A 19,191-nucleotide genomic window follows, 5' to 3' on the forward strand; every position below is an offset into this window, starting at 1 on the left:
CATTGAAACATGTATATTATCATATGTGAAATGGATCACCAGTCCAGGTTCGATGCATGAGACAGGGTGCTCAGGGCTGGTGCACTGGGATGACCCAGAGGGATGGGATGGGGAGGGGGTTGGGACGGGGGTTCAGGATGGGGCACAACAAGTACACCCATGGCTGATTCACGGCAATGTATGGCAAAACCACTACAATAATGTAAAGTAATTAGCCTCCAATTAAAATGAATAAATTTATTTTTTAAAAAAAGAACTAAGGAATAAAAAAAAAATCTCTTATATGCGTCCTGGAGCCACAGAGTAAGTGATTTGCCAATAAATTTACCTGTTCCTCTCTAGGTCCACCCCTAGAAATCATTCTCTCTTCAATATTGATCTCACTTGCTTCTTTCTCTTGAGAATATAAGTGTATTCAAGTCTTCCTCATGAAGAGTAGAATTCTCTTATGATCCTACATAATTCTAGCTGAGGCTTCCCTAGTAGCTCAGATGGTACAGAGTCCACCTGCAATGCAAAAGACCCAGATTTGTTCCCCGGGTTGGAAAGATCCCCTGCAGAAGGGAATGGCTATCCACTCCAGTATTCTGGCCTGGAGAGTTCCATGGACAGAGGAGCCCAGCAGGCTACAGTCCATGGCATCGCACAGAGTCACACACGACTGAGCTACTAACACACACATAGACACATACAACCTTCTAGCTACTGTCTGTTAGCTTTAGTTTCAAAGTCAAATTTCTAGAAAGACTTTTGTGACCCTAACTTTGCCCCTCTCATTCATTCAACCCATGGGAATCTCATTTCTACCCCCATCATTCCTCTGAAATTTCTTTGCCAAAAATAATCAGTGTATAATGAGTACTCAATTCCAGCAATCAAGTCTTGGCACTCATCTTACTTAATCTTACTTAATACATACGTTCAGTTTACATACTTATGACTTGTATAATATGAAACATTTGACATTGTGAACTATGTCCTCTTTCTTGAAGCACTTTACTTCCTTGGACTCTGAGATACCACTTTTTGCATGACATTTTCCCTTCACTCCTCTGGGTCTCCTGGGCGTGTTCCTTGTCCTTTGTCTGAACTTAAAATGTTGGTGCCCCATGGGGGTTTGTCCAGGGCCCTTTGCTCTTCTTTCATCCATATCCTTGACTTCAACTACTACATGCTTTCCAGGCCCATATTACTTCTGACTTAAAGTCCAATCACATGGCCAAGTTTATTCCGGTTATTCCCTTGGATCTATTTGAAAAGTCTTAATGATTATAATTAAATCTAAAAGTGCCTCACATCTTAGTGATCTTAATAAAACGCCACAGGAGCCTCAAACTCAGCAAGTGCAAAACTGAACTCATCATCTGTCACCCAAGTCTACTCTTGTCTCCTATAGTCCCTATTTTAATGAAGCTACCAACATTCAACCAATTATCACTTCTTTGTCCTGCAGTACTTTTCTCATTAGCTACTATCCAAGATTACAGTGGACAAACAATAATTCCTCTGTTTTCTTCCCTGTTTTCTGGGCATAGCAGTCATTTAATATATGCCTTAAAATGAAAAAAAGTTGCCTGATTTTCTGGCTGTATGGTCAACTGAGCAGAGAGTAAGGGATGGGGATAACTCTCTGGACCTTGTTCTTGGGATGTGAGGCTACTCCCTTTTCCAGAGGCAAAGGGTAGGACACTGAATTCTGTCCTCTTCCCAATTCTGTTGGCTTCATAATTCATGGAAATTCCTTCCAGAGGGTGACAAAAGGTCATTTGTCTCAACCTGGGGTGTTGAAATTTACTTTTTATCTTTTTAGTATCTTCTGGATACTTTAGTAAGACATTTTGCAGAACAGATTGCCTTAGGAGGTGCTAGGCAGATACCACTTAACATGGGAGTCCCCCATCATCATTTCAAAAACGTCTACAGGCACAATGAGAGTGAAAACTATGTGACCCAGTCACAAAGGAAAAAACAGTCAATTGAAACAGGCCCACAGAAGACCCAGATACTGGAATTAGAAGATAGGGAGTTTAAAATAACTATGTAAATAAGTCAGAGGATCTACAGGAAAATGTGGATATAATTGGTGAAAAGATAAGAAAACTCACAGAGATATGGAGATTAACAAAGCACCAAAAAGAAATCCTGGAACTAAAAAACAAAATACTTAAATTAAAAAATTCATTGGATGTGATTAACAGCAAATTGGACAATGCAAGGAAAAAAAACTGAATGTGAAAATGGATCAAGAGAAATTATCAAAATAGAAGCATGATACAAGGAAAAAGATTTAGAAAACCATTGCCTCAATGACTTATGGGACAATACCAAGCACTCTCAAATATGAATAATTGTGGTCCTAAAAGGAAAGGATAAAGAATGAATGGGAAAAGTATATATGCTGAAAGTCCAAAACCCTATAGGAGAAACATCAAGAAAATGACATTTAGGTACATCACAGTCAACCTAAAAAAGATTCCTATGACAAAAACAGAAAAATTTGAACAAAATAATAATGTAGCATTGGATAATAATAACCTAAAATATAAAATAAATATCCATGAGCCTGTGCTGATATGTATAAATGATTGAATAAGCAAATAAATGGTGTGGAAACAATAAATCTCCCTATAGAAGAATTCCAAATAAATTATCCAGTTACCTTCTCTCAAGGTGGTGGGGCACACCCTGGAAAAGGTGGGAAAGTAACTTTACCAAGAAGAAACTTGGCAAACACTACCTCGGCCACATGACCAAGGTTAACATCATCAATGTGATGAGTCACATGGATTGTTCATACCCCTGAGATGATGTGATGAGACTGGAACTTCCCCTCTGTGGTCCTCCTCCAAAAAGCCATAGCCCCATTCCAACCATGAGAAAAACACGGGACAAACCCAGATGGAGGACAATTCTATAAAATACCTGACCAGTACTCCTTGAAACCATCATAGTAATAAAAAAACAGAAAAAGTCTGAGAAACTGTCACAGACTGGAGGAGGGTAGAGAAAAAAAATAACATCCTGAATTTGATAACAGAACCTATGAAGTACCACTTATGAAATATTTAATGGTGGAAGAGACTCCAAATGTAAATCTATTTATAAGCTTAATACCTAACTGTAGGTGAATTTTCTTTATCAACTGCAAGCCGAAACTTCCCCTCCAATATAGGCAAACTTCAGCCAATGACACTACCTCTGATCTCTGGTTTATGCTAATCCACCCTACAGATCCTCTATTCTGTGAATCAAAAGCAGTGACAACCTGAGCTTTGAGAGTATCAAGATAGGCCCCTAGCTATCTTGATAGATACATGGTACGGGCATCTTAGTACCACTTAGAATGTCAGGGTCTAGGGATACAGTGTTAGACGTGATAGGAGACTGTTGTGTACTTTGGAAATGGATCAGAGCTAAATTAGGTTCCAGGGTGACATCACCAAGATGATGACATGAACCTGAGCCTCTGTCTCCCAAAAAGATCAGCAATTAGACAACTATCCATGAACAAAAATAGCTCTGGGTGAACTCAAGTGTCTACTTAAGAAACTTCAATAACACAGTGAAAGAAAAATAACCAAACAAAAGGGAAGACAATTCATTTTGTCTGCATTGACTTATTCCCCAGGCTGGCATAGCTCAGTGTCAAGGGAACTTCCCAGTTAGACAGAGTCCCCCTCACTGGTAGAGATCAGGATGAACCAACAGCTTCCCCACCGTTTCAGGGCACTACATGAAGGACCCATTTGATTTTCATCCCATCCAGAGACAAGCAAAGCTGAGATGCCCAGAGACAGAGAGAAACAAGAAAGAAAATCAGAGGTTATCAGTTATCAGCCAGGCAGTGGGAGTGGCCAGCTTCCAGTGGCCTCCTCCGCAGACCACCCAAACAGCTTTCCTTACAGAAAAAACCAACAGGCACCAAGGATCCCGTGTATTTCACCCTGTGTTTCTGCATCACAATGTCTGAGTCCCTCCCCACTTCTTCTCCCACCCTTTCTCCTTCACCTCCTTACCCCGGCCAGAGCCCAGCATGTACACAGGCAGCCAGCCCTGCTCTCCTGGCTGAGGCATGCCAGATGCCAGCCTGTAACCCCAAGGAGGACCAATCCCCTGAAGCAGGCAAATTTGGACAGTGGGAGACAAGGGCCAAAGCTTTTCCATCAGCCTCAGGATTTTGGCCTTAGGAATCCTTTTATCATTCCCAAGGTAATGCATGGAGGAAATGGGAAGGTTTCAAAATAAGACACAGATACTCCTTTTAGAAGGAGGCCTTAAAAAGTGTTTTACACACGCACACACGCGTGCCCTCCGAATCTTTGTTTCTGCAGGGCATGACACTCCTACTCTTCCTGCACCGATGCCGTACACACATCACCGTAATATAATATAATGCTTCTAATTTCAAGACCTGGAGTGACGCTAACAGGAAGGCACATGGCATAGCTGACACAGGCTGGTGGAAGACAAATCGAGAGCCATTAAGAAATGTGTTTAATTCACGCAAATGTAATTAGGTTTGGAGAGCCATCATTTTATTAAGCAATCAAGAATCCATAACTAAACTTTATTCTGTACAGTTTAATTCTCAAACATGTATTGTTCCTAGAGTAGTTAACTCCCATAACAAGGAAGGAATTTGCGGGATAATTCTCATCTCACATAAAAAGTCAAGATAATAACATGTTTAAATTATTCTTTATGAAATCAATCACTCTTCCCTGGTTTTCAACAGTAAGGATCCCTAAGTTTGCTGATCTTCTTCAAAAAATATAATACCACAAGCTTCTTGCCCTGAATATTTCATATTTATATTAACATGACTATTATATTTATAGAATCATAACTTGACATTTACACCAAGATTTTACTGATCTACAAATACTTAGAGGTAATTAGATTCACTAGTTATTTTTTAAATATTAAGGAACTAGCCAAAGAAAATTTTTTTAGATTTTAAATTATTTATGACCCCCACACTTTTTTAATTCATATTTTTAAAAATAGATAAAATTCATGTTTACCCCCTAAACACTTTTTTTTTTCCACAACCCCCATCCTGCCCTAACTTTCTAGAAAATAAAGGCTTTATCCACATGGAACTGCCAAGTTATGCCAACTAAAATGAAGAGCCTAGTTTCTGCTCTGTAGACTGGCCTGTTTCACAGACTACTGAACTCCAGTTCATGGCAGCAATCCTCTACCAGGAGGGTTGTTGGTGGGGAGGACGTGTAAAAGGATGAGATGCTCACTTCTTGCATTATATAGAATGCAAGACTACACTGGGTCTTTGTGTTGTAGGCATGGCCATTCAAAGTATTGTCTCCAGAGCAGCAGCATCATTATCATCTCCTAGGAAGCTTGTTGGGAATGTAGACTCTCCAATCCCACCCCAGATCCACAGAATCAGGAACTGCCCTTTAACACTATTCCCAGGGGATTCATTGAACCTTACAGTGTGAGTCTCTGAGCAGATAAACCTTTATTGTTGGTGTCATCAGCTTTAAATGCTGGACACCTGCAAATCAACCCTGAAAATTCATGGAAAGGACTGAAGTTAAAGTTGAAGGTAAGGAAAGCATTGGAAAGTTGGAGAACTTTTAAATTGTTTCTAAACCAACTTCTTTAGTCCTTCCCTGGAAGACTCATAGCTACAGTGTAGCAAATCTTAATGCTCTTCAAAAGTGAGAGGCTTTGGACATGATTTCAACAAAGACAGCTAAAAGAAGGAAAGTATCCAAAAAGGCTTAGCAGTACCCAGCAAATACATCTTCACGTGTTTTTGTCTGTTTGTTCTGTTTTCTTTGCTTTCTGTTCTTTGTTTTGCTCTACTTCCTTAGTGAACAGTATTGGCACTATTATCTGAAAAAAGTTGAGTTTCTGATTCCTCCAGGGGGCAGACGTTTGCCACTGCACTGTAGTGGTTGTGGAGGGGGCCTCAGCCATAGGCTCCCTAGTGAGAACAAATGCTTTATATTTGAAGTCTATCAATTATTCAATCTAGCTTTGATACTGAAATTAGCTTGGCGAATTTTTTTAGAAAATGACTTAAGCAGTTGTAAAGATGACTAGTTCAGACATTTAAAAAGTTTTGTTTTGTTTTTTTTAATGCTAACTTAATGTAAGGGGCTAAGAATCAGGCTCAGATTTTGGCCCCATGTAGGATCTCTGAATGCCTAAGATTCATTTAGACTCCTGTCCCCTTGTTATATGCTTCACACAATATTTCTTGAAACTTTCCCCTAGTACAACACTTAGCACACTTTCTTAAAATTATGTAGCCAGTTGTACTTGTTCCTCATAGATTGTGGCCTCTGTGAAGGCAGGAACTAGGTCATATTCATATTTGTATCACAGGGACCTAGAACAATACTTAGCACCAAGTAGATATTCAACAATTATGAGTTGAATGAATGAATAAATGAACATAACTGACAGAGAAATAGTGGTACTCAAAGCAAGATGATAAGCTGTCTAAAAAACATAATTTCTAAGTATGAAATACTTATAAAACTAGATGGCATATAATATCTTTAATTTAGAGCCCATTCATTCAGAACTTGTAAAATATATCAGATGCAGATGATACCAGTCTAATGGCAGAAAGTGAAAAGGAACTAAAGAGCCTCTTGATGAAGGTGAAAGAGGAGAGTGAAAAAACTGGCTTAAAACAACATTCAAAAAACCAAGAGCACGGCATCCAGTCCCATCACTTTAGGGCAAATAGATGGGTAAAAAGTGAAAGCGGTGACAGATTTTATTTTCTTGGGCTCCAAAATCACTGTAGACAGTGACTGAAGTCATGACACTTGGTTCTTGGAAGGAAAGCTATGACAAACCCAGGGAGCATGTTAAAAAACAAAAAAGGACATTACTTCATCAACAAAGGTCTGTATAGTCAAGGCTATGGTTTTTCCAGTAGTCATGTATGGATGTGAGAGATGTGCAATAAAAAAGGCTGAATATCAAAGAATTGATGCTTTCAAACTGTGGCGCTGGAGAAGATTCTTGGGAGTCCCTTGGACTTCAAGGAGATCAAACCAGTCAATCCTAAAGGAAATCAACCCTGAAAATTCATTGAAAGGACTGAAGTTCAAGCTGAAGCTCCAATACTTTGGCCACTGATGCAAAGAGCTGACTCACCGGAAAAGATGCTGATGCCAGGAAAGATTGAGGGTAGGAGGCGATAGTGAAGGACAGGGAAACCTGGCCTGCTGCAGTCCATGGGGTCACAAAGAATCTGAAACAACTGAGCAACTAAACAACAACAACATTCAGAACTTGTAAGACATACCTTCTGATTAGATGTATTTTATGCTCTTGAGATAACTATCTGTGAAGAAGAAGAGCAAACAAGATGGGACAGATTTTATTGATTTGGCAGCAGTTTAGGAAGCATTCACTTACATACTATTGATTAGTTAAATTATCACTTGTGTTTAAACAGTGGGTGAAATACAATGAAGTTCTGTGCACACAAAAAAACAGAATTTTGACTAGTAAGTTTCCCTCCTCTAATGAGAAGAAAATTTCACTTCTTTAAATAGAATAAAATTCTAATCCGACCTCTCCATAACTGAGATTAGTCTTCCTCTGAGGAGTCAAATTAGGGGAATTTTTATTATAAGTAATAAGAAAAATGACATTTTTCAATGTGAAGCAAACACACACTTTGGTACCTTGTGGAACTGAAGCTTCTCCTTAGTAAGTTCATGGCAAACTCATAACAACTGTCAACACTTGTGCCATATTTTGGAGCCTCGCGCGCCAATGACCAGAATGTGTGGACAAACAAAAACTGTCAAGGTCTGTCCCGGAAATGTGAAGTATGTTTTTGTAAGACTTTAAATACTTTTACCCTTTGAGAGTCAGAATCCCAGCTGAAAATGGTTGGCACCCTCAAACTGAATAACTGAAATGAGCTTAATAAAGAGACTGCTCTATAGAGACATGGTCAGAGTGAAGAAAAACCAAGGGATGGTGAAGCACCAAAGGCTAAGAAAGTAGGGAAGCCAGGGAGGGGGCGGGGTGTCAGAACTGGAAGGGAGCTAGAGCTACAGATGCAGGACAGGCTGCAGGCAGGGGCTGTGGCCTTCAGAAGAGAAAAGCAGCTACTGCCAACCCACCTCCTTGCAAGAAAGGAGATGATGCAATAAATGCTCTGGCCTCACTCTCCTTCTACCCTGCTCATGTCTCCCCTTGATCCAACCCAATAGGAAACCAAAGGGCAGGAGAGCCTAATTGATGCAAACCACAGAGGCCAGCCTCTAAGGGCACAAATCAGTGTGGGAAGAGGAGAGAGTAGATATGATGGGCGAGATGAAGAATATCCACCATGTATACCCTTTCCAAAGCTCTTCCACTGCAAAGTATCTATAATATCATTCATGAACCTACTATGACATAGACATTCCTAAGAATTCATTGGAAAAGGATATGTATGATTTTCTAATATCAATGACATTTGGTAGTTCCCAATTTTATTTTCATAGGAACACAAGATTCATTGATTCATTCAAAGATATGGTAAAGGCAAGTTTTCTATCTGCAGGAAACCTGCTGAAAGGACCTGAAAGAATGAAAAATCATAAATAAAAATTGATCTACTATGAAGCTAGCAAAGAGCTACGGTTCTCAAATCACAGATTATAAGAATTATCTGCCAAAAAGAGACAATTTTTAAAAGTTTTTTATTTTTTATTGGCATATAGCAGATTAACAATGTTGTAATAGCTTCAGGTGAACAACGAAGGGACTCAGCCAAACATATACATGTATCCATTCTCTCCCAAATCTCTCTTCCATCTAGGCCACGACATAAGTGGTGGAGTTGAGTGGAGTTCCATATGCTATACAATAGGTTTCTGTTGGTTATCTATTTTAAATATAGCAATGTGTCCCTAACTATCTCTTCCCCCTGGCAACTGTAAGTTCATTTTCTAAGTCTATGAGTCTCAAAAAGAGGATAATTTTTATTAAATCAATGGACTACCCTAAAAGGTGATCTCTACCTCTGTACATCTCAGAAGGTTTTCAAATTTCTCTGTAAGTAAGGAGACAGTCCAGAAAGGCCCAGTGTTGGAATGCTGGGGTGTGATGTGGACAGGTCACGGTGACATGGGGAACATCTACGTGGAGGGGCTGGTTCCACACCGGAGTGGTGCAGGAAGTGACACTTAGCCCTTTATCTTCATTATCTGTGAAAGCTTGAAAACTTTAAACACAGAGAACTAGTCTGGAGGCAAGAGATGTAAAAAAGAAAATAACAATTACCTTTGAAGATGACTTGCCCCCTCCCCTTTGTTTGGGATGCTAAACAGAGTCAATTACGCAAGGATAAATAAGCACCACGTAGCTGTCTGTCTCCCCACCCCAACCCACACACACACACAAAGTAAGCTGAGATGTGTGACCTATGTGAGTGATCTGCTCACTCACTGCAAGGTATTTTTAGAGCAGAAAACATGGTAGAGTTGTAAGAAATGTTTATGAGACAAAACATCTCATCTAAAGTCATTGTGTTCCCCCAAACACTGCCCTTATCCTTGTCACTTATTCTTGAGCAAATAGCAGTTTTGGCTAGAATTACCTGCATTTGGCAATGAGTAATAAATAAAAATTTATCAGTGTGCATAGATTCTATATACTTAACTATTATTTTTTTAAAGAAAAAGGAAAGGAAAGATTTACAAGCAAAAGGCAGGCAAATATATTTCAGAAAATGACACAAGAAATAGATGGAATTTTCAGATAAACTCTTTTCCACACATTCAAAGAAATTAAGCCAAGTATAAATGCTTTAAAAAAAAAATAAGTGCAAAATGAACTGGCAGCGCCAGAAAATGAAGAGAACAACAAACCCATTAAAGAAGTGAAAGCTGCACTAGAATGAGTTAGGACTAAACAAATACTGCTAAAAAAAATAAATAAATAAAATAAAATAAAATAAAAACCAGTTACCTAGGGGATAGATTTTAAAATGTCACAAGAACTCATGGGAAAGTCAGGGGGATAAAAATGAAAGCAATTCAAAATAGTTAGGATGGCAGGGAGTGAGTAATAGATGCACCTGTAGCAAATAACAGAATACATTTTTTAATTGAAGGCTAAGAAGAAAATCCCTCTACAAAAAATAAAGGAAAATATGGATCTTCAGATCAAAGGAACATACCATTTGCCAAGAAAAACTGACACAGTGACTTATAGTGAGAAATATCACCAAAAAATTTGCTAAACTTTGATGTTTAAAAATATTTCTATCAGCATCAAGGCAAAAAATATGAAATTGCCAGAGGAATTAACCAGACTAGCCTCAGACTTCACCAGAGCAACAGTCAAGGCCAGAATACAATGGAAAAATCTTATAGAATTATGGGGGGTGGGGGGAGGAATGTGATTGCATAATTTTACACATTCAATTTGTTTGTTCATAAAAGCCACAGAAAGACTTTCAGAATATAACACCCTTGGACCCTCCTAGAAAATAAAACCTTCCAACTGAACACTTAATCAACACAAAATGCTCAGGAAAGAGGAGGCCGTTGGTGAAAGGGCTGATGGTGATCTGGACTCCATTTAGATCCAAGATGAAAATGAAGCCCACCAAGCGTGGTTCTGCCTCAGGACCTTTGCAGCTGCTCTCCTTCTACAATGGGTCAACCTCTTACTTTGTTCAAGTCTCTATTCAAACTCACCAACTCAGAAACCTGTTTCCTTACTCCTCGGTCAAAAGTAACCCTCCCTTGGGGGTGGGAAGGAACGGATTGGGAGTTTGGGATTAGCAGATGCAAGCTATTATATATAGAATGGATAAACAACAAGGTCCTACTGTATAGCACAGGGAACAATATTCAACATCCTGTGATAAATCATAATAGGAAAGAATATAAAAAAGGTGTATATATATATATGTATATGTATAACTGAGTCATTTTGCTATACAGCAGAAATTAATTCAACAGTGTAAATCAACTATACTTCAATTAAAAAAAAAAAAGCAACCTGCTCTAATCAGCCTCCAATCTCCTACTGGGTTTTACTTTTATTCTTAACATTCATCACTTCCTGACATTAACATTTACATACATATTCTCCACTATTAAATAGAAGCTCCGTGAGGAGATGATCTGGTTCAGCTTTGTTCACTGTTGTAATCTCAGCACTTAGAACAGAGATTCATTCATAAAGAAAACTCAATTAAATGAACTGTGAGAATTATATTTACAGTTCCAAAACTGCAAATGTTCAAAACTTTGAAAAGGTAAAACTCACAATATAACTGCAACAAATGGTAAATAATAAGTGACGGTCTCTCACTTCCTCAGCTGCAGAGTAAAGAACCTATCAAGTCTAAACTGGACTACTCTAGCAATATAAAGAGTTTCTATGCTCTGTTCTCTTTGCCTTTTGGCTCCCAGACTGTTCTAGAGAAGTGTCTGGCACAACCTTTAGGTGTGGAATCAAATCAGTAACTGCATGTACTACAGTTCATTCCCACAAACACCCTGATCTTCCAGCTGCCTGAACAAGGAGGGCAGCCAACTACAATCACCTAGCCAACTACAATCACCTAGGATCCTCTCGGCTTGTGTGGAGATTTTTTTTCCCCTCATTTTAACTAGGATGCTCTTGTTTTATTAAAACCAATCATCTCATGAATAAATGATTTTGCTTTTATTTTAACTCAGTGTCATTTTAAATAGTGACCTTGGCTTACTCAAAACAATAAGTTATGGGCACATAACAGTCTGGCTTTTTTTTTTTTTTTCTCTATTGAAATGAATTAGCCATGGATTTACATGTATTCCCCATCCCGGTCCCCCCTCCCACCTCCCTCTCCACCCGATCCCTCTGGGTCTTCCCAGTGCACCAGGCCCGAGCACTTGTCTCATGTACCCAACCTGGGCTGGTTATCTGTTTCACCCTAGATAATATACATGTTTCAATGCTGTTCTCTTGAAACATCCCACCCTCGCCTTCTCCCAGAGTCCACAAGTCTGTTCTATACATCTGAGTCTCTTTTTCTGTTTTGCATATAAGGTTATCGTTACCATCTTTCTAAAGTCCATATATATGTGTTAGTATACTGTAATGGTCTTTATCTTTCTGGCTTACTTTGCTCTGTATAATGGGCTCCAGTTTCATCCATCTCATTAGAACTGATTCAAATGAATTCTTTTTAATAGCTGAGTAATATTCCATGGTGTATATGTACCACAGCTTCCTCATCCATTCGTCTGCTGATGGGCATCTGGGTTGCTTCCATGTCCTGGCTATTATAAACAGTGCTGCGATGAACATTGGGGTGCACGTGTCTCTTTCAGATCTGGTTTCCTTGGTGTGTATGCCCAGAAGTGGGATTGCTGGGTCATATGGCAGTTCTATTTCCAGCTTTTTAAGAAATCTCCACACTGTTTTCCATAGTGGCTGTGCTAATTTGCATTCCCACCAACAGTGTAAGAGGGTTCCTTTTTCTCCACACCCTCTCCAGCATTTATTGCTTGTAGACTTTTGGATAGCAGCCATCCTGACTGGCGTATAATGGTACCTCATTGTGGTTTTGATTTGCATTTCTCTGATAATGAGTGATGTTGAGCATCTTTTCATGTGTTTGTTAGCCATCTGTATGTCCTCCTTGGAGAAATGTCTGTTTAGTTCTTTGGCCCATTTTTTGATTGGGTCATTTATTTTTCTGGAGTTGAGCTGGAGGAGTTGCTTGTATATTTTTGAGATTAATCCTTTGTCTGTTGCTTCGTTTGCTATTATTTTCTCCCAATCTGAGGGCTGTCTTTTCACCTTGCTTATAGTTTCCTTTGTTGTGCAAAAGCTTTTAAGTTTCATTAGGTCCCATTTGTTTATTTTTGCTTTTATTTCTGAAATTCTGGGATGTGGGTCATAGAGGATCCTGCTGTGATTTATGTCGGAGAGTGTTTTGCCTATGTTCTCCTCTAGGAGTTTGATAGTTTCCGGTCTTAAATTTAGATCTTTAATCCATTTTGAGTTTATTTTTGTGTATGGTGTTAGAAAGTGTTCTAGTTTCATTCTTTTACAGGTGGTTGACCAGTTTTCCCAGCACCACTTGTTAAAGAGGTTATCTTTTTTCCATTGTATATCCTTGCCTCCTTTGTCGAAGATAAGCTGACCATAGGTTTGTGGATTTATCTCTGGGCTTTCTATTCTGTTCCATTGATCTATATTTCTGTCTTTGTGCCAGTACCATACTGTCTTGATGACTGTGGCTTTGTAGTAGAGTCTGAAGTCAGGCAGATTGATTCCTCCAGTTCCATTCTTCTTTCTCAGGATTACTTCAGCTATTCGAGGTTTTTTGTATTTCCATACAAATTGTGAAATTATTTGTTCTAGTTCTGTGAAAAATACCGTTGGTAGTTTGATAGGGATTGCATTGAATCTATAGATTACTTTGGGTAGTATAGCCATTTTGAACAGTCTGGCTTTTATATCACCCAGCAATCCCACTCCTGGGCATACACACCGAGGAAACCAGATCTGAAAGAGACACATGCACCCCAATGTTCATCGCAGCACTGTTTATAATTGCCAGGACATGGAAGCAACCTAGATGCCCATCAGCAGACGAATGGATAAGGAAGCTGTGGTACATATACACCATGGAATATTACTCAGCTATTAAAAAGAATTCATTTGAATCAGTTCTAATGAGATGGATGAAACTGGAGCCCATTATACAGAGTGAAGTAAGCCAGAAAGATAAAGACCAATACAGTATACTAATGCATATATATAGAATTTAAAAAGATGGTAACGATAACCCTATATGCAAAACAGAAAAAGAGACACAGATGTACAGAACAGACTTTTGGACTCTGTGGGAGAAGGTGAGGGTGGGATGTTCTGAGAGAATAGCATTGAAACATGTATACTATCAAGGGTAAAACAGATCACCAGCGTAGGTTGGATACATGAGACAAGTGCTCAGGGCTGGTGCACTGGGGAAGACCCAGAGGGATCAGATGGGGAGGGAGCTGGGAGGGGGGATCAGGATGGGGAACACATGTAAATCCATGGCTGATTCATGTCAATGTATGGCAAAAACCCCTACAATATTGTAAAGTAATTAGCCTCCAACTAATAAAAATAAATAGAAAAAAAAAAAGCACATCACAGACAGAGAAAATAAGTGCAAATAATATATCTTATGAAGGATTTGTGTCTATAACATACAAAGAACTTTCAATAATAATAAGACAAACCAATTAAAAAGTAGATAAAATATTTAAGTAGACATCTCACTGAATAAGATGCAAATAAGTAATAAGCACATGAAAAGATGCTCAACATCATTGGTCATTAGGAAATGCAAATTAAAACCACAATGAAGTATTATTACACACCTTTTAGAGTGGCTAAAATGAAAAAGATTGACCACACCAAGTGTTGGTGACGTGAGGGACCTGAAACTCTCATATGTTGCTGGTGGGAAATAAAATGCTACAACGTTTTGGAAAATAGCTTGATGGTTTCTTATAAAGTTAAATGGACACTTACCATGTGGTCCAGTCAGTCCACAGCTAGCTATTTACCCAAGGGAAAAGAAAGCACGTGTCCACATAAAGACTTGTATATAATTACTTATAGCAGTTTTGTTTGTAATAGTCCCTGTCTGAAAACAACCCAATATCTTTTAGCAGATGAACAGGTGTGTCATGATGGGTGTATCCATACAATGGAATACTACTCAGTAATAAAAGGGAATGAACTATTAAAAAAAAACAGTCTGGCTTTTAAAACTGATAATCTCTTCTCCAGTTGCAGACATTTAAAGCATTCTCATACTTGGCTATGACACATTCATTTTTTAAACTTTTTATTGTATATTGGAATAGAACTGATTAACAATGTTGTGATAGTTTCAGGTGGACAGCAAAAGGAACTCAGCCATACATATACATGTATCCATTCTCCCCCAAACTCCCCTCTCATCCAGGATGCCACATAACACTGAATAGAGCTCCCTGTGCTATAGAGTAGGTCCTTGTTGGTCATCTTCAGAAGGAAAGGTGCCGAAAGTTCTTCGGTTGCTCCACGCACTTAGCCGTCTCTGAACCATCATCCCCTCACTGCAAAACTCCAGCCACAGGACCCTTCCTCCAGTTCTTCCAACTTGCTGAGGTCTCTCCTGTCTCAGGGCCTTAGCACATGCTGTTTTCTCAGCCCAGAGTGCTTCTCCCATCTATTCTTTAACCAGCCAATTCCTACATTAGACTCTCCTTTAGATGTCACATTACATTTCAGTTCCTCATTGGGGCTTTGCTGACCCCCTAGTCTAACCTATATCCTCTTCCTGTCATTTTCTCTGTGTTTTTTCCTCCATGGCATTTATTGTACTTTACCAGTCAATCCTAAAGGAAATCAACCCTGAATATTCATTGGAAGGACTGATGCTGAAGCTCCAATACTTTGGCCACTTGATGTGAAGAGCTGACTCATTAGAAAAGACCCTGATGCTGGGAAAGATTGAAGGCAGGAGGAGAAGGGGACAACAGAGGATGAGATGGTTGGATGGCATCACCGACTCGATGGACATGAGTTTGAGCAAGCTCCGGGAGTTTGTGATGGACAGGGAAGCCTGGAGTGCTACAGTCCATGGGGTTGCAAAGAACCAGACCCCACTGACTGAACAACAACATAGATTCATTTGTGTTTACTGGCTTAACATCTATCCTTTCATTAGACAATGAACTCCAGGTGACAAGAATCGTGACTGTTTCGTTGACCAGTGCTAACCTCCACAAATACTTTGTTGGTTAAATGAAAAAATAAAAGAAGGAAGTGAATTTCATTCCCTTTTTTATTTTTTTTTTTCCCATAAACCTGAGTTGGATACAGTAAGTAAGGAGAATTGAGTCCCTATCTCACCCACATTTAAGGCAAGCTGTCCTATCTAGGATGAGACTTGGAGACAGTTTAGATTGAGGGGAAGGACAGGAAGTGCAGGTGGGAAATTTCAAGGTAGGACAAGAAAACATGGTATTCTGAAAGGGGAAGTAAAGAGTTAAAAAGCAAATCATACTAATGACGCAGAGGGAGTGAGGCAAAGAAGAGATAAACAGTTGGAAATGCTCGAGGTTAACTGGGAGGTGAGGAGGGCTTTGGAATGTCACAGGGGAAGGGGAAATCCAGGCCCGTGGGGAGAAGGGGGCTGGATGAGGCCCCAGTTGGGATCCCACGGAGGGAGCAGAAGGGTAATGAGAAAACCCTTTGTTTTCAAAGAGTTCCAGGTGGGAAACAGGCACACCTGGAACAAAGCTTAGCGGGAGATGGAGAGGAAATAGAGGGAAGGTCTGAGGAGGTAAATGGACAAATCCTAGACACAGTTACTAAACTCTCACCCTCTAAGCCTGGCAGATATGTTATATACATTAGAGTGTTAATGTGAAATCGCAAAGATGAAAATTACTCCCCTAGCAAATAACTAGACTTACATTCAGTCTCTTAAAACAGACAACCTCTGGGTCAGAAAACAGCAATGAGGATGGGAATGGAGAGCGGCCACAGGCAAGGTGGCCAGATTCTGCTCCGTATCCCCAAGCCTGCTGTGTCTTCTGGTTGTCTGTACCTACATTGGTATCTTAAAACTGTGCTACTCTCAGTTGCCCTTGGGACACTGTGTTTCTTTAGCAATTGTCTGAAAAAAAAAGCTAGATGCCAACCTGAGACTCCATCAAATGTCACTGAAAAATGCTGGAGACCATAATAGTAATAATAACATTGGTAATTGATGCTATTTATTGAGTTTAGTGTGTGCTAGGTTCTGTTCTAAGAAAAACTTGGTATGCCTCAACTGGCTTAATCTTCACAAAAATCACTAAAAGTGTTGCTATTATTACCATTTGTTTCCAGAAATGAGGCTCAGAGAGACTAATGTCATGGCAGCAAAGTGTAAAAGGACTCAAACCCTGCAAACTGATTCCAGAGCCTTGATCAATAGCTCCTTAAATCTGCATATACCTTACAATTGACAGAGCACTTTAGAAGAGAAAGAAACATTATCTGATCCTCTCAATACTTCAAAATGAGTAAGGAACATCTTTACCTCCGTTGTATAAATAGGGAAACTGAGGCTCAGAGACATCAAATGACTGCTGTAGGAAATCACTGGCACAAGGACCAGCCAAGGCAGAGGCTGAAATCCACAACTCCTCATCGCTAAAATGCCACGCCATCCCTCACTTCTGCGCTAGCAGCCTTGTTGGTGAGGATTAAATTGCATCTTCACAATCAGATATGAAGGGGGTGGGGGCAGGGAACACACAAGCTGCATCTAGGGTTGAGTCCTAGTACCTGAAAACAGGACATTATCTCCGGGCTGAAATATGATTTCATACAGCGTCAGTGTCAGGGAGTATCCGTGGGAAGAAAAGGGGAGGAGGACTTGATCGGTATCTAATAGCTGGCTCCCCAAATGACTCTTTCTTGGAGCCTGTCGCCTGTCAGAGTGGCTCTGCTGCGGCAGCAGCCTGGAAGAGTGACCAAAAAGCAACGCAGGGATGCCAGGAGAGAGGAGAGAGGAATCCCAGTCCGCACCTCCACCCAAGACCTTCATTGTGTCTTTGCTGGTTAACGCCCCTCTTGCCTCCATGCCCTCTTCCCCGTGCCTCCCATGCGGTGCCCACGGTGCCAAACGTTGTAATTCAACCCTCAGCTGCTGGTCCTACTGTTCTGTCTCCTTTCTCAATCACTCCAGGAACAAATCAATTATTTGGGGGTCCTCATGGTTTCCAGTAGCCGGGGCACCGCAGCCCTGGCTCATATTCCCCACTAACTCATCATGCTTCCATTACACGCTTCATATCAAACTACATTTGCTTCTGATCCGCAGTGACCCACCCCCACACACACACACTCCTTTTTTTTTTTAACTGCAGTCCAATAATGCTGACAAGGTTAGGAATCGGAAGTAATGGCTATTGCGCCAACTCCCTGAGTGGCGGAAGCTTGGGGCAGGGACGGGAAAACCTAGAACGTGCCTCCCTCTTCAGCAACATCGTCCCCTCCCGAGGCCCTGCTGGCCAAGGGGCAGCGGCCAAAACCACGCATCCCAGGTCTCCCATCCCTTGGCTCCTGCCTCCCCGGCTGCTGCTATAGAAACGCCAGGCGTACACACGGGGCTGAAATTAAACACCCATCCTGGACCGGGACCCAAGCCGGGATCAGCCGGCTGCCTCGGTCGCCATAGCAACATGCGGAGGGGAAAGCAGCTAAAGGCGCGCGCGGCGCGGGGATACTCACTCCATCGCGGGGCTCCGGGCTGCTGCGGGGTTCTCCGGAGCTGCTCTCCTCTGCCGGAGCCGGGCGCTCTGGTCGCGCCGCGCGCGCGAGGTGGAGCCCGGAGCGTCCCCCCTCCCCACCCGCAATCCCTCCTCCCCTTGAGGGTTGAAAGTGAACGCTCAGGCTCTCTCAGCTCCCAGCTTGCGAATAAAACGGGAAGCAATTGGATAATGTGGTTCGCTGGGCGCTAGACAAGCCACTCCACTTAAGTGTTTGGGGAGGGAGCGCGCAGCAGCTGGGCGCCGGGCGGTGTGGCCACCAGCGCGCAGGGCCCGGGCGCCCGAGGCGCCAGGTGCGCCAGCGGCTCCCCTGGGACGGGCGGCGCTGCCCCGAGACGCCGGGAACCGGTGAGAGGCGGGAGATGTGCGGCTGCGGCGGGTGGCACAGCCCAGAGGGTGCAGGGAAACGATTGAGTCATTGGCAAGGTTGCAGCTCTTGCGGCTTGGAAGTTACAAGAGAACGAAGCGCCTGGCCTCCGCAACTAGCAAGTACTGCCCCCCACAGACTGGGCACAGGTTCGGAAACGCCATTGTGCCAGCTCAGCGGCCATCCAGTCTTGAGCTTCCCAAGGAAAACTCCAGTTGCGCTGCGGCGCGTTAATGCGGTGTTCCATCACACTGGCGACCCCACGCCCTTCTTACCGCTCCACGTTCTGCGTATTCCCGCCTGCCAGAAAGATATTGCCCAGAGTTACTTTCCCTAGTTGGTCCTTTGAAAACAATAGATAGACTGAACATGGTTTCCCAAATTACCACGGCCCCACCCCAGAGTCATAAGCCTCCCGGGGGCATATATTCCCTCCCTACAATCCCTCTGAGAATCCTCTACTCCTAATGGTTTCCCAAGTGGGAACCTGGCTCCCATCCAGGGGCCTTGCACCTG

General features: G+C 41.4%; 1 protein-coding gene across 9 annotated transcripts in view; it reads right to left on the reverse strand.

Moving 5' to 3' along the window:
• The window catches only part of PALM2AKAP2 (PALM2 and AKAP2 fusion), a 538,506-nt gene that overhangs the window by 489,960 nt on the left and 29,355 nt on the right, over window positions 1–19,191 (reverse strand). For 3 of the 9 annotated variants that reach the window (XM_070459317.1, XM_070459311.1, XM_070459315.1), the window contains exon 1: window positions 18,271–18,387. The exons of 1 other annotated variant lie outside the window; for it this stretch is intronic. In XM_070459317.1, the coding sequence (XP_070315418.1) occupies window positions 18,271–18,275 (5 nt within the window). In that variant the 5' untranslated portion in view covers window positions 18,276–18,387. Of the gene's footprint in view, window positions 1–7,294; window positions 7,325–18,270; window positions 18,797–19,191 lie in introns of those variants that run through there. 5 more of the 9 variants (XM_070459307.1, XM_070459310.1, XM_070459316.1 and 2 more) reach the window with 5 other exon arrangements.

This window comes from Odocoileus virginianus, chromosome 31, assembly GCF_023699985.2.
Source record: "Odocoileus virginianus isolate 20LAN1187 ecotype Illinois chromosome 31, Ovbor_1.2, whole genome shotgun sequence".
NCBI classification, from domain to species: domain Eukaryota; kingdom Metazoa; phylum Chordata; class Mammalia; order Artiodactyla; family Cervidae; genus Odocoileus; species Odocoileus virginianus.